The sequence below is a fragment of the Tyto alba genome, unplaced genomic scaffold (genome assembly GCF_018691265.1).
Source record: "Tyto alba isolate M040663 unplaced genomic scaffold, T.alba_DEE_v4.0 Super-Scaffold_45, whole genome shotgun sequence".
NCBI classification, from domain to species: domain Eukaryota; kingdom Metazoa; phylum Chordata; class Aves; order Strigiformes; family Tytonidae; genus Tyto; species Tyto alba.
The window spans coordinates 17,905,625-17,921,091 of NW_024881321.1; the positions used below are offsets into that span (position 1 = coordinate 17,905,625).

Below are 15,467 nucleotides of genomic sequence, written 5' to 3' on the forward strand. Positions count from 1 at the left end.
AGGAAGAATCCAAGTAAGTTTAGACTTGATCAGGGTGCTGCATTGATGGTCTTGTTTGAGATGGAGGGAGTTAATTCCAGGAGCAATTTTTTTTTTTTTATTTGGTGGAAAACAACTTTGCTGAAAACCTGTAGGCAGTGCCTTCAGCTTTGGTTATCTTAAGTCCTTTATATGACGTTGTTTCTGTTCACTGTTTTTCACTGTGAATATAAAAAGTAGTCCCATTAGTATAGTCCTAATGCTTGCCAGGTAATGGGAATTGACGTGCATGTGGTAATACAGACTTGCTGGAGTGGTTCTTTAGTCACACTGTCTTAGTTGCAAGCGGCAGGAAAAAAAAAAAAGCATATAATATTTTGTGTCAGATATCATGAGTATATATGCTTTAGTATGAAGTAGAAGATAAGACTTTCTCTCATTTGCACTTCTGTTTGAAATTTATTTTATGCTTTTGAGTGTGGATGGTATTGCTTTAGAAAATGAGTATTCCCACAGAATTTAGCTGAAGCTTGATTTACACTAGAAGAAACTACTTGAAGTTGGATCTGTCTTCTTTTGAGGCATAAAGATTGTTTTTTTTAATACTTATTTATCTTGAAATTAATCTAAGAAAAACACAGATATTATGAACTACATGTTGAATTGAAAATATACATATATATATATATATATATGTAATTTTTTAGTACTTCTTAGATATAATCTTGTTAATCCTGATTTTGTGTGTGTCCAATTAACTCCCAATTCTTATTTTTATAGACAGTTACTGGGAAAAGCTTTGGAACCAAAGACTTTCGAGCAGCTCTGGAAAATGGAGTCCTACTGTGCGAGTAAGTATTGACTGACATACAGAAGTCCTTCAGGTTAACATCAGTTGGCCTCTTTCCCTGCTGGCTGCTGAATTTTTTTTTAAGTACCAAAAATATTTTGTAAAAAGTAATTTTATTTTATTTTTTGGAAGTACTTGTTGTTTGCTGCGGGAAGGTAGAACAGCTTTCAAACATCATCTCTCAAGATTTGTGTTTCACATGTTGTCCCACACACTTGCTCGTGTGTTAGCAAGAGGGTCATGATGATGCTCTGGCCAGTTGATAAGTTTTATTGGTTACAATGCTCATGGTATCACTGGGCTTTCTCTTCAGCTCGTTCAAGGTGGTGTGGCCATGGCTGGGATCAAGGCACTTGGTTACCTGTATACCCCCTGTTGTTAAGGTTTGGGTTTTTGTCCCACATCCCCATCCACCCATAAGAAATCACTATGAACTGTGTGTCAGTTGTTCTCTAAATCCTGAAATCTACCTATTCCTACCAGAGAACTTTGCACCCAGAGAAGTTTTCTTTTTAAAATGTGCTAGATTTCAGAAGTGAATTTTACAAAATTGTAAATTAAAGATAACACGCAGGCCTTTGATTTCACGTGTCTATTACTTACTAATACTGCTTTTATGGTTACATCCAAGTATCTCAATAATGCACAGTCTATTGGACATCATTTGTCATACTTTATAAAAACATACTTTTATCTTTTTTAAAAACAACAAACACTTTAGGATGGTAAGAGTAAGTGCATCTAGTCTCAGCATAATGTAGAAATATGTTGTCATGTATGTGCACATGCACTCCAGGTTTCAGTACTATCTGGACTGGTTTAGTTATCGCTTTTAACAACAAACTCTGACCTCAGCTTTTTCTGGAGTACTTTCTCTAAAAAGCTTCCTTGTGCTATATATTATAAGTTTGGCAATAATAGGACTTGTCTGGTTTCGTTGCTAGACTGAGTCAGAGGTGTAAAATGTCCACTCGTCAGTTCTCTTCCACATATCTGTAATTGGTTTTGTACTTACTGGAACAGGTTTTTAGGACTGGAAGCGGTGCTAATCCCTTAGTATTTTAAGGAACAGCAGGTGTAAATATCATTAGAATGCCAGTAAGAGAGAAACTTCATTGGAGGACTACCTGAGACATTTGAAAAAATATCTCCAATCTCAGAGCCACTCTTAAATTGGTTCGGCCAAGCTAACTTTCAGAAAATATTTACAAAGATCCAGTTCTCTGATTATTTTCTTTTTGTTACTATATGTCAGAAATAACCAAAGTAAATGCAAAAAGGCAACATTCCTCCATTTTCTCTTTTGTGAATATTACTGTGTGTGCTGTCCTTGCCTTTCTCTTTGGGCCCTTTGCCCATCCAGTCTATCTTGCTAGTTGCTTCTCCAGTTATCTTTGTGATATGGGGGAGCTGGTTCCCTTGGAATGATGTAGAGATGGACACTGTTTTTAATTACATAATCAAAAGTTAACTGGAGAAAATGTGGTAATAAAAATAGTTTATACTTTTAGTAACAACGTATTTCTTCAGGTATGTGTTTAGTGGGACATGTGTATTGTATTCAGCTGTAACTTTATAATAGTGTCTTTAATAATTGGCAGTGAACTGATATATTCTAACCCTTTGATATCTTCATTGTTGATGCTTATTTGGCAAAAAAATGAGCCTCCATCTGCCAAATGCAAATCAGTTAAATTTATCTGTAACTAATAGCCATATGGATGAAAAACATCCTGTAATTTCTTCAGCTGAGCAGCTTGCCTTAGGAGGCATGCAACTTCCTTTAAAGAAAAAGATGCCTCATTATGTTGCACTAAATCATGTAGCTGTTCTCCTGTGTCATAATTTTAAATTTGACATACTTAAGTACAAGGAGAAGTGACTTCCATAGAAATTCCATGGAAACAGAAATGAGCAAGATCGGAAACGTTTTCAGATGTCAAATTTTCATCAAAGTCAATAGAGTGCAAGATCTTAAATAATTGAGACAAACTAGGCATGACATTGCCCATTTCCTTGGTTCACCTGTGACGTGGATAATTTAGTGTCCATAGGTATATTATCTCTGGAGATGGTATATTTGACTTAAACTATAGGAGATAAAACCTATACTTGAACTACGTATTCCTGTAGAAGTCCAGTTGATTTGTTGGGCCTTCTTAATGACCAAGTGCTCATGTTGACTGGGTGATCGGTAGTTGACAAAATAAAGCCTTTTATATTTAACCAGATCTCCTGTGTATACATTAGAGGAAGAAACTCACTGAAGTTTTCCTGATCACATGCTACTTCATGTTCTTAAGTACAATAAAGCAAATAAAAATTATGCATTTGGAAGATTAAAAAAAAAAAAAAAGAGGGGGGAACCCAAACTATTTTTTTAATTTCACCTCAACAGATCACCTATTTTTCTTTTTTTTTGTGTGTGTGTGTTTGTGTGTGTATGAAGACATCAAATGTATTTTGTTTACTAAGTAATTTAATGCAGTTGAAAAATCTCAGGACCTGCAGCCATTATTTCTTCTGAGAGCACTTAGAAATCTATTTTCCTTTCTCGGTTGTATAGGTAAGCTCTGTTCTCTGTGTTTGTTTTCCAAACACTTTTGCTGCTTGAGTTTTAAACTCTAGGTCCTGACTCTGAATTGGCGTGGGTAGATCACAAAACCTTGCTGATGCTTTGTGGGGTAAAGGATCTGGCCAGACAAGCAGCAACAAGAAGGAGGAGCAAGTCCAAAATTTTCAAAGGTATATGGGCAGGTAAAGTCTGCAGGTTGTCCTGAGGTCCCCATTCTCTACTGATCCTGTGGTCTAGTGTGTAATTTGGTGAACCACAGTATTTCCCTACCTCCATGACTGAAAACCTGGGTATAAATGTACAAGGAATTCTGTGCCTCATCCTTACTGCAGGACAAGGTATACATATGAGCTTGTGTATTCAACAGTGATGTGTTAGTCTGTTCTATCTTCTCAGTTTAGTGATGAATTTTATATAAAGTGAGGGTGATATGAGGCACAATCTCTTCTGGCTGAGACTGAAAATGACTTGTGCATGTAGAATATGTGCCAAAAATGATTGTTGCACGCATCATACTGGGCTTGATAGCATTACAAAAACTGAGTTGATTTCTAACACTTACAAGAATATCAGTGCTTTCATACTGAACTCTGAAAATTAATATTCTGATATATTTTTTTGCATGTTCTGCATCAGAACTTTTATGTGAAAAAAATCTTTAAATGGGAAATTTGAGTCTGATTAGCATCACCATCCATGTAGTAGAAACACAGATTCATTTCTGTCTATGCCTACACAGGCATTTTCTTTTCTTCTTTCTCACTTTGCCATTCTCAGAAATTTTTGGTGTGTGTGACTTGTCCCATTTTTGCTTCTACAGTCTGTTGTTGCTTGTCACTTCTTGGAAAACTGAATTAAAAAAAAAATTTAGGGGGCGTTAACAGGTTCAGATTTACTTGGTTCAAGTCATATAAGTTAACTGCATGCAAAGTGTTTCTTAAATAAGCATTGATGCTCATGCTTAAATAAAGTTGATTATGTAACAGAAAATTATATGACTTCCTTTCAGTTTGATTAACAAGATCAAACCTGGCGTTGTTAAGAAGATCAATCGTCTGCCAACTCCAATAGCTGGCTTGGTAAGTAATGACATCAAATTAATATCTGGGGTATTGACACCACGTTCTGTATGTTTTTAATTAATGCTCTCTTGCCTATTGTTCCTATGTGGTCTTGCTACAAAAACCTAGTAAGTTTTCAAAATTTAGCTCTGTTTCCATTTTTGTTTAAAACTATACCATTTATACATGGTGTTAGACTGCAAAGGTTACCTATTCTGTGATTTGGATCTGTAACTTTAATCAGCTTGTCACTGCATGAAGCTTCATCATCTTCAGATGTATCAAGCACTGATGACTCCTGTGAATAAACCTGTATGCCATTACTTCTCTTTATTTAAAGGCCACCATCCTATTTTATATTCACAGACCATTTCAGATGTCCCTTTATTAGGGAATGGGCGGACTGGGAAGTGTTCTGTGTAACTGGAGTATTTTTAGAATCCACTCCTTCCCATCCACAGCAAAGTTTAGGTTGCATTGATATAGCTCTGATGATACAAAGATCTCTCTTAAGGCTTCAGCTGAGGGATTTGCCAATGTTTTGGCTGTAAATCACGTTGTAGGGGGGAAAGGGGGGAGACACGTGTAGTCATTTTCACAGGAAATTTAAAAGATTTCCTATATGCTGTCTGGCAAATTTGCTGGTCAGAGGCTGTAGGATAAATTTTGTAGCCATTTAGCATCAGAAACCCTTTTCGTGGGTGTAAATGAATTCAAGTAATTTTTTCTTCATAATTTTTTCCTATGAAAGCCTTGGTGGCTATTCATGTCACTAGGGTATCTAGGCCACTTAGTCCTGTCACCAGAACTATTGATCTCATCTTAAAAGACCCAAGGTGAACAGGGACACATGCACGATTCCTGCAAGAAGTGGAAGATCCCACTTTATGCTAAACATACAATGTCAACACTAGGGAAAGCTACCTGAATTCTTAATATGAGTAGAATGCAAAACATCTCTAGATGCTTGTATTGATAAGTTTTAATGGGATGAGCCAACAAAATGTCTACTTTTGCTGGTCAGCTGTGTATCTTGTTAGAGAGGAAGTGTAGTTAACTTGGCCAGAGGTCATAAGTTTGGGTTAACTTGCCATATATTATTGCACAAGCTGAGAATGGGCATTTCCACATCAAATGTATGTAAAAACTATTAGTTGCCTTTGTCCCAGAAAAGTAACGAGTGCTGCACATTCTTTTTGCGTGAGGCATCCAGAAAAAGAATTCAAATTAAACCAAAATCATTCTGAGAAGGACAATACAATTATTCTATCAGCGATTTGATTGCCTAAATGGCCTCTGAAGCAGCTATTTGATCCAAACCAGAAAACCATAGGCTAGATTTAATTTTTGTGGTGACTTAAGTGTTGTCTTGAATCTTAACTGTAAGAACTCTCGTTTTTACATGCATATTTTTTGTTTGTTTCCAGATACAAACATTTGGACTATTCATTAGATGTGTAGTTTATATCTTACTTGTAGTGTATTATTGTTCCTTCAAGTTATTTCTAGTTCCTACAAGTCTTCAAAAATAAAGAAAAGGAGAAGAAAGGTAGAAGATTCTTGTAAACCAAGATCATCTAGTGGTATTGTTAAAATACCACTGGAAGATAGTCACTGAGAGAGCTGATGTTTTGTGTTACCCTGTGGAAAAGGTTTTACATAAATACTTCAGTTTCAAAAGATTGTGATTGAGGGTCATAATGGGAGGGTTTCAGAGGATAATGATTATGATGGCAGTGGTGGGAGGGGAGATATATTTTCCCAGACTTGAGAGGAATGTGCTCAATGTACCAGCTTTGAAGATCTCAGATGTCATCCTGGCATGTAAAACTTAAACTAAAAATGATGGGGTTTTGAATTTATAGAAAAGCAAGCATTGGTACCTGACAAGGCTTGGGATACGGTGGCTGATGAACCATAGGATTTAGAGATGGAAACAGATTGCTAAGGAATTAGGGGGTAGGCTTTCTTGCCATGTTGTGGAAATATTTTCATTGTTTGTAAGTTGCTTCTCCCACAAATCTGCTTCTAGATAGTGTTTTGTGTGACTTCGTATATAAACTTCTGTGGTTCCTGCTTCTGCTGTTTTCAGTGTCTTTCAGTCTTGCATTAATAGCTCCCTACCAAGCCTTTATGAGATTTAGAAATTACTGTTGGTAGTGGGATTTTTTTCTGTTGTTTTTTGTTTGTTTGTTTTTGTTTTGTTGGGGGGTTCTTTTGTTGTTGGTTTTTTTTTTTTTTTTTGAACCATATGGAGATTTTAACTTCGAGATGGCGCTTTTTTTTTCCGAAAAGATAAACAGATTCTGCAACTTGAATTCCAGTCTTGCAAATCCTGTAATCTGAAGATCTTTTGATCATGCTCTTTCTACAGCTCCTCTCCATGCTCCTCTAGACTCATGTCCTCAAGTCCATTTCTAAAACATTTTATGCATTCATCATTGGGCAACTAGCATCCATTTCTTTCCTGGCTTCCTTGATTAAAAGGAAACAGAAAACTCATATTCTTAAGTTTTGTGGCATTCTGATTATCAGAGGAAAACAGATGCTGTAAAAGACATCTTGTTTCTTTCCCCTCCCCCTCACCCCCCCCCCTTTTTTTTTTTTTTCCCCCTTCAGGAATTTCTTCAGGTTTGGTTTTGTTCTATAGGGAGTTTACATATTTGAGTTCCATATAAGTGTGGTTTTTAACCTTTGTGTTGACTTCAAATACTTGGCAGGTTTTTTTCAGCAGTACAGAATTACAGTGCTCAACAGGCATCTTCGGTTGAATCTCCAGAAGGGTTTCATTATATTGTTTCTTTGAATTCATGGTTATTTTGGAAAACAAATTTCTTGAGTAATATGCAAAGTGAAAGCTTATATGAATAATGAAATGTTCTGTTTTATATGGAATACTGTGTGCTATGCTTGTATGTATTGAGTTAGGGTGAAGAGGTTTTTTTTTATGAAGTATTATTAATTTAAGTCATATTTACTTTTATGACACCTTAATTATTATAAAATCTAACAGGGGCATTATATTAGTGGGATTGCCTAAATTCCAAACCCATTTTAGACAAATGAAAATAAGCCTTAGCTTTCACCTTTACTTTGACTATACTGCTGCCTAGCAGTTTTGGGTGTGGATTGCAGTGGTTCAGGTATAATCATGGTGGAACGGATAAATAAATATATGTGTTTTGATGATAAAATACTGAAGAGAAACTTGGCGTTCAGTTAACAAAAAATGCTCAATTGGTACCAGCCAAACTTTAAAAAAATTAAAAAAAACTTATCCCTAGTTTGGCATGGCATAGGAAGGCTGGGCTGCAGCTTGCATGAAAGAGTTTATTAAAACTCTTTGGGAAGGAGAGTTGGACCCAGTCATAACTTGATCTCCACCTAGAAGCTTGCTGCTGCAGCCCTGCTGCTCTGTTTCTCTTTGGAGGCATGTACCTCTTACGGTTTGAGTGAGATCTAGCCATTGTCTTAGCCGTGTTTATTCATTTATGGAAAACTGAACTGCCTTATTGGGGGTAAGGCAAGTACCAGAGCAGTCTCAGGGAAGTGATGGTCAAAGATGGGTGACCAAAGAAGCATCCATGCAGCTCTTGAGGTGGTTTCCTGAGCAATGCAGTGTGCTGTCTGCAGGGTGCAAAGGACCAACTCCAGTGATAGCTGCAAAAAGATGCCGCTTGCTGCACACGGCAGGTTTTGGAGATGGTGACATCTCCGTAGGTTTCCTGAAGGGGAAGGAGAGATAGTTGTTTGGTTTGTTTGCTTTAGTTGTGGCTTTTTTTTTAAAAAAAATACCATTTGTTTAAAATCTTTGCACAAAAACAGTTTCTGGAAAATGAAAATTTAATTTCTGTTTATCTTTCCAACTGTTTGTCTGAAATACACAGTTTGTGTAAAGAGTAACGCATATATTTTCCTTAGTAGTGCACAGCAGGCAAGCAAACTGGCACAGAGTAGGAGTTCCTGAAGCCCTCTGGAATTTCTGGGGAACATGGTAAGGGTAACTGAAAGGTCAGAGGATTGTGGAAGCTGGGGTTTCATTACACATGGTTGTGAAAGTCCAGCCTGCCTTAAAAATCCACTTTTTCTCATCCATACTTATGTGAAACAGAAATGGGATTTAAAGAAGATGACTCAGACTGATAAATCTTGCTGGGTTCAGATCCTGCAAAATATTTTTGCTTAGAGCTCTTGGCAGGTGGGGGTGGTGAAAATAAAATGAATCCTTAGCAAAAGCAAACCCAAAGACAACCTGGTTCTTAATAAATATGGGCTTTTCAGCTTGAATCCCAGCATGTTAGATGGTTTGGATAGAATCACACAAGGGGAAGGACTTTGTGATCTGACAACATATCTTCCAACAAAGCTCTGAGGAGTGTTTTGAGGCGCATCTCTGGCTGCAGCACCGTTGTTCCCCAGAAACCTCACATTTCTAGCTCAGTTGGCTGAACACAGAGAGAATCATGAACTGAGGTGGAAGTCGTAAGACATCGTGAGAACAGCAGGAAGATGAATAAGTTTTGTATAGTATGTGCAAGCTCAACATATCTGTCAGAATAATACATTGCTCATGATAAATAACTGTAATGTCTGTAGCAAAGCAAACTTTTAGATAAAGTAAGTTTCCAGCTGAGACCAGGTGGTGAAGCAAATTCAGAGTTAGAGTCAATATCTCCTTTGGAGAGTGGTAGCTAATGGGAACCTTGCCTTGCAACATACCAATTTGGTTGTTCAAGACCATCTATTTTTCCTTGCAGCTCCTGTGAGTAAGATGGAAATGCAACATTTTGCTCTGTGGTTGGGAAGTGTTTCATCATATCAGAGGTGTGAGGGCCGTGGTCAAACCACAGGGCAGAATAGAAAGCTGTTGGGTTTTTAGAATTGTAAATGGAATTCCATTAATACTCTTTTTTTTTTTTTTTTTTTAAAAAAAAAAAAAAGTTAGTCCGTCATTTCAACATAGAGATGTTGCTATCTCTGACTCTCAATGTGAATGCTGGATGAATATTAGCAGCATATGTCATCTTCATTAAGTTTTTCAGCTTCGGCAGAGGGTTTTTTGGTGGACTCCTGTTTCCTTTTCACACTAAAGAATAAAACTGAACATTTCTAGGCAGTCCCAGGTTTGAACATGTGCATCTGAAATACTGTAGAGTGGGATTTTTTTGTTCTAGTGAGGAGTTGATTCCTTTATGGTGAAGAGTATCTTGATAGTTTTCCAGACAGGATTTTTCAAACACTTATCGTCCTGGTTCACCAAGGCCCAACATGCCCTTCTGACAAGTGCTACTCAAACATCATTCCCTCTCTTCAATGAAGTCTAATATAACACCACTACATTCTATAATTCACTTACTTAATGTATAAGAAGGCATTAATTCTACTTGCACCAAGACAACCACTTCAAACAGTGGGAAAGTCCCTTTGTTACAGAGATCATCAGCATGTACCTCTTACATGGGGAAAGTAGGGAATAATAAAGGTAAGAGGGGAGAAATATGAGAGCGCACTATACCAAAATGAAAGAGGAGATAAAGACAGGGGTAGAGAGATAAAAATGCTGCTATTAAAATTTTTTCTGAGCCTTTGTGCCTAGCACTTTGCAAACCATGGAACCGTCCTTGTATTTTCTTATCTCTTGTCATCAAGTAGAGCTGGCCAAAATTTCCTTTACTGTGGGAAAGTTTTCTTGACAGGGTTTTATTTTTTGTGTTGCAGGGGAATGGCACGCAGATGACATTTTGACTTTATTATAGGGCACTTTTAAAGTAATTTTTCAGGTAAAATCCATGCTTGCAAAGTGAAGATTATTTCAGTTGTATGTTTTAATTAGGACTTGGTTACAAAGTTCCTTCTCTAGATTACTTAGAATCAATTAGTTATGTTTTCCAATTAAATTTAAAAATCTGATGGTAATATTAATATGAGAGGTTTTATTTTAATTTAAGAAATAATCCTTTTTTTTTTTTTTTTAAAAAAAAAAAGCAAGTCTACTTCCAAAGTTCATTCCTTCATGCTGAAAATCCTGACTGTTTTCTCCTGCTATTCATGTCCTTGTGTTTACTATAGCCTTTATATTGGTCTGTGTTTTCTTTCTTCCTGATTTTTTTTTTTAAAATAGTTTGAATTTTTGAATATTAAACTGCTGCTCTGTGAATTTGACTAGTATGGACTATATTAGTAATACTAATAGTAGCTTGTCTGGTATGAGAAAACAAGAGAATTTCTCCTCCTTTCTATTCATGGCAAATAAGGAAGGGCGAATACACAAATACATGAACTAAGTTACATAAAAGCTACTGTTGTTTCCTTTGTTTTGCTACTGAACACCAAAAATTAAAGGCTCAAACCTGGATGGGCTTGCTGGCTGTGCAGCAACTAACAGGGTCCAAAAACGCTCAATAAGAAATAGCTTCATAAATTTTGACTGAGAGCTTACTATTGAGCTGATAACCATTCGATGTGCTCTGTTTGCTTGTCTGATATGTCCTTTTGCAGTGATGAGGGAGTAATACTGAGTGATGTGGAGCGTTGCTTTTTCTTCTGAAGGTTTAAGTCACCTTTTTGACGAGGACCAGAACACGTCACAGCTAACGTGGCGGCTGTGAGCTCTCCCTCGAGCCCTGCCTCCATCACCCTCTTTTGTGGCTGGCCTGGGTCTTGGGATTTTGATTTGTCTGTGGCCTGTAAATTCAGAGGTACAGGGTGAGTGCGTATGCAGCACTGCTGTGAAGACTGAAGTTGTAGAAGTCCTATTTGTTGTCTTTCACTAGGAAGCTGATTAGTCTGGTATTAGGCAAGGCACAAGGTGGTACATGTCTCTTTCTCAGAGGTTGATTAATTTGAATATGTAAACAAAGTTCAAGAGGCATCATCACCTGTTTTCTGGATGAATATGCTCAGCAAGTTGTTGGGGAATTCAGAAAGACAAGTATTTTAAGAGACTTCTAGTTACTTGGTATAATCCTTACTTACATGAGTGGAGATTTTTGTTTTACAATAGCAATTGGTGTTTCTTGTGACTTTTAAGTTAAATATGTCTAAAACTGAAGAGGAAGGGGTAGAAAGTGAAAGTGGATATGGTCTGACAGAACTCGTGCCCTGTATCCAATGTGTGCTCTCCATTTTAAGGCAGCCTATGTATTTAATACAGGCTCAGAAATACTTAAGATGGCAGAAATGGGGTCAGATTCCTCTTTACAGTAGCAATATACCTGTTTTCATTCAATATTCTTTTTATGCTGCAGGTAACAAAACTTCCCAAAAGTGTTTTTCTTTTTTCTTATGGGAAGCATGAGATTTGTAGGGATTTGCACCTACTTTTAAAAAGGGTGGGAAGGAGGACCCTGGGAACTACCAACCTGTCAGCCTCACCTCTGTGCCTGGGAAGATCATGAAACAGATCCTCCTAGAAGCTATGCTAAGGCACATGGAGGACAGCAAGGTGATTCAAGACAGGGAGCATGGCTTGCCTGACTAACCCAGTGGCCTGTGATGGAGTAACTGCATCAGGCAACAAGGGAAGAGCTATGGATGTCATCTGTCTGGATTTCTTTAAGGCCTTTGACACGTTGTCCCACAACATCCTTCTCTCTAAATTGGAGACATACAGATTTGATGGGTGGACTCTTCAGTGGATGAGGAATTGGTTGGATGGTTTAATCCAGAGGGTAGTGGTCAATGGCTCAATGTCCAGATGGAGGTCGGTGACAAGTGGTATCTGGGATCAGTACTGTTTAATATCTTCATCAATGACACAGATAGTGGGATCAAGTGCACCCTCAGAAAGTTTTCAAACACGCCCCAGCTGAGTGGTGTGGCTGACACGCCTAAGGGACAAGCTTGAGAAGTGGGCCCATGTGAACCTCATGAGGTTCATCAAGGCCAAGTGCAAGGTCCTGCACATGGGTCAGGGCACCCCCCAGTATCAGTACAAGCTGGGGGATGGAGGGATTGAGAGCAGCCCTGCTGAGAAGGACTTGGGGCTACTGGTGGATGAAAAGGTGGACATGAGCTGGTGATGTGCACTTGCAGCCCAGAAAGACAACTGTATCATGGGCTGTATCAAGAGAACCATGGCCAGCAGGTCAAGGGAGGTGATTCTGCCCCTCTTCTCTGTTCTGGTGAAACCCCACCTGCAGTGCTGTGTTCAGCTCTGGGGCCCTCAGCACAGGAAAGACATGGACCTGTTGGAATGGGCCCAGAGGAGGGCCACAAAAATGATCAGAGAGACGGATACCTCTGTTAAGAGGACAGGATGAGAGAGTTGGTGGTGTTCAGCCTGGAGAAGAGAAGGTTCTGGGGAGACCTTATTGCAGCCTTTCTGTACTTCAAGGGGGCTTATAAGAAAGATGGGGACAAACTTTTTAGTAGAATGTGTTGTGACAGGACAAGGGGTAATGGTTTAAAACTAAAAGACGGTAGGTTTGAACTAGATATAAGGAAGAAATTTTTTACAGTGGCGGTGGTGAAACACTGGAACAGGTTTCCCAGAGAGGTGGTAGATACCCCGTCCTTGGAAACATTCAAAGCCAGGTTGTATGAGGCTCTGAGTGACCTGATCTAGTTGAGGATGTCCCTGCTTATGGCAGGGAGGGATTGGACTAGATGGCCTTCAAAGGTCCCTTCCAACCCAAACTATTGTATGATTCTATGACTTTTTTTCAGTAAAGAAATGGTAATTGCTAGGTAGCACAGCATAACTTTAAGTGTTCATATTTTACTATATTTAAAAAACAAACAGGCAATTTGAGGCACCATGTTCTCTGTATTGTCTTTTTTTTTTTTTTTTTCCCTCCAGATACTTCAGCCTGTTCTTACACTTACTGTGAAACCTGTCAGCTCTGGCAAATTATATAGTTTTATTAAATAGCAAATGTATATGCATTAAAATGTATAGTGGTATGTTTACTGCATTGTTTTAAATGCAGTAACAACCTCAGATTTTAAAAATGCTTAAACCTGGTGAAGACTTCTAACTGACTGTTACCAAACAGGTGACTAGGATACACCTTCGGTATCTAGTTTTGTTCTGACAAGTACAATTACATGGGAGGGGAAACTTTTCTTTGATCAGTGGTCCAGCTGAAGTGCTCAAACAAGTTTCCTGGACATAAAAGAATTTATATTAGTCTGAGAAAATATCTTTTCACGTGGGAAGTGACACAGCATGGTATTTCAAATGTAGCCATCAAACAATGTGTTAAATTTCTTACTTAATGAATTTTTAGTGAGATTTTTGTCAGTGCTACAAAAATTGCAATTGGAAATTAGCACGTGTGTTTCCATTGTAAAATTCAGAAATTTCAGTTGTCATTACTTCATACTCCTAAACAGATGGTGCTTTAAATTTGGGAAAATGATGGGCACACAAACTGGGCGATGAAAATCCTGATTTAAACAACAACAACAAAAAAGTTGTGACTTTTTTTGTCTTTGTACATTTATGAAACATTTTAGAAACCTGATCATTATGCCTAAGAATTTAAGAAAAGTCTGACCTCTTATGTAAAAAGTTTTAAAAATGTTAGATCTCAGAGTACTTCGTAAAGAGCTCTTTACCATGGTTTCAGTTCTATACCTGGAGATACTGTGGACAGAGGAAGTTTTAGTGGCTGTCCTGAGGTCAATCAGTAAGGCAGAGTAGGGTAGTGGTGAAATTTTGACTCTCAGTCCCATTCTCTCATAGATTATACTGTGAACTAAAAAAAAAAAAAAAAGTCTCACCAGAGTTCCGAGAACCTAAACTATAAATTAGCAAATTTTAGGAGTGATGCAAGACCTGATAGGATTGTATGTGGAACTATAAATCTCTTCTAGTACTCTTTCTACTGTCTTATGGGAAAGAGGAATGTGGCTTGTATGGAAATACCTCTGTTAGACAATTAAGAAAAGAGGGTTGTGTGCTAGAAAGGAAGTATGGTTATTAATAGTTAGAGATGACATTGTTCTGTAGTCTTTCAATACCTGATAGTGGGAGTATGTAATCTCAACAGTGGTTTACTGATGTTTTGTGCCCTTCTGCTTGAAAACATATGGTACATTTCAGCCTTAGCTCTGAATTTCCTTTAATTGTTTTCTGTTGCTGCCTAAACACTTTGAAATGTAGGGTGTGGGGAAAGGGGAGGTTGATGCAAACTCTTTGTGACATTTTTAGTAGCTGCTCAAGACTTCAATCAGGCAGAATGAAACCCAGATGCTGGATTGAATTTGACAGGTTTTGGGCGGGTGATGATGAAGTGAAATGTATCTAGGAGACATAAGTGGGAAGAAATTATATGGGTGCAGACACCAAGAAATGGTGGTTCGACTACCTGCCCTGGTCTCTAGTCAGGGGACAGTCAGTGCTGTGCCTGTTAGTTGATCTCCATGAATCAAAAGTAGTACTTTGGAGATGCTTTAATGAGATCATGTCTTGCAAACTGACGCTTTCAGTGTGTCACTGGGAAGAGATGTCAAAATGCTAATTACTTAATTGAAAAATTCTTGTAAATGGACTGTTAAATAATATGACTGGCAGCAAGAATTTTCTAATGTAGAAATTTTTCAGCCCTTCTCCTGCTCTAAACCAAAACTCTGAAAAAGTATGACCTTTTTTGCCTCAACTTGCCAGCACTTAACAAAATACATAAATACAGTTGCCAAATGAACTGCAAAAAACTTCAATTTATCAACTCAGTCAGCTGTAGTCTGTGGTATACTCTGTCATCTGTATGCTATTTTTATTTCCTTAAATAACTGATGACTGTTTCTGTATTTATAAAGAAACATTCCTTCCTAACTGGAAAAAAAATGTCAACCATGTAGAAAAGGTACACACCTTAAATCATAGTGGTGACATTTATAATCTGATTTCTCCTGCCTTTGCCAAGGAAGCATGGTTTTGAGATTTCTTGTGGCAATTGGTGTTTATCTGTGTTAAATCTTCATAAGCTGGACGCTACAGTGCTTTTTTCTGTGGTTTGTCAAATACTTATTGATGTGCAATGCTTAAAATTCATGG

At 37.8% G+C, this 15,467-nt stretch overlaps 1 protein-coding gene across 11 annotated transcripts in view; it reads left to right on the forward strand.

Moving 5' to 3' along the window:
* Nucleotides 1-15,467, forward strand: part of LMO7 (LIM domain 7) — a 134,291-nt gene that overhangs the window by 36,309 nt on the left and 82,515 nt on the right. For all 11 annotated transcript variants that reach the window (XM_042805970.1, XM_042805962.1, XM_042805960.1 and 8 more), the window contains exons 2-3: nt 760-830; nt 4,414-4,483. In XM_042805970.1, the coding sequence (XP_042661904.1) occupies nt 760-830; nt 4,414-4,483 (141 nt within the window). The remainder of the gene's footprint in view (nt 1-759; nt 831-4,413; nt 4,484-15,467) is intronic.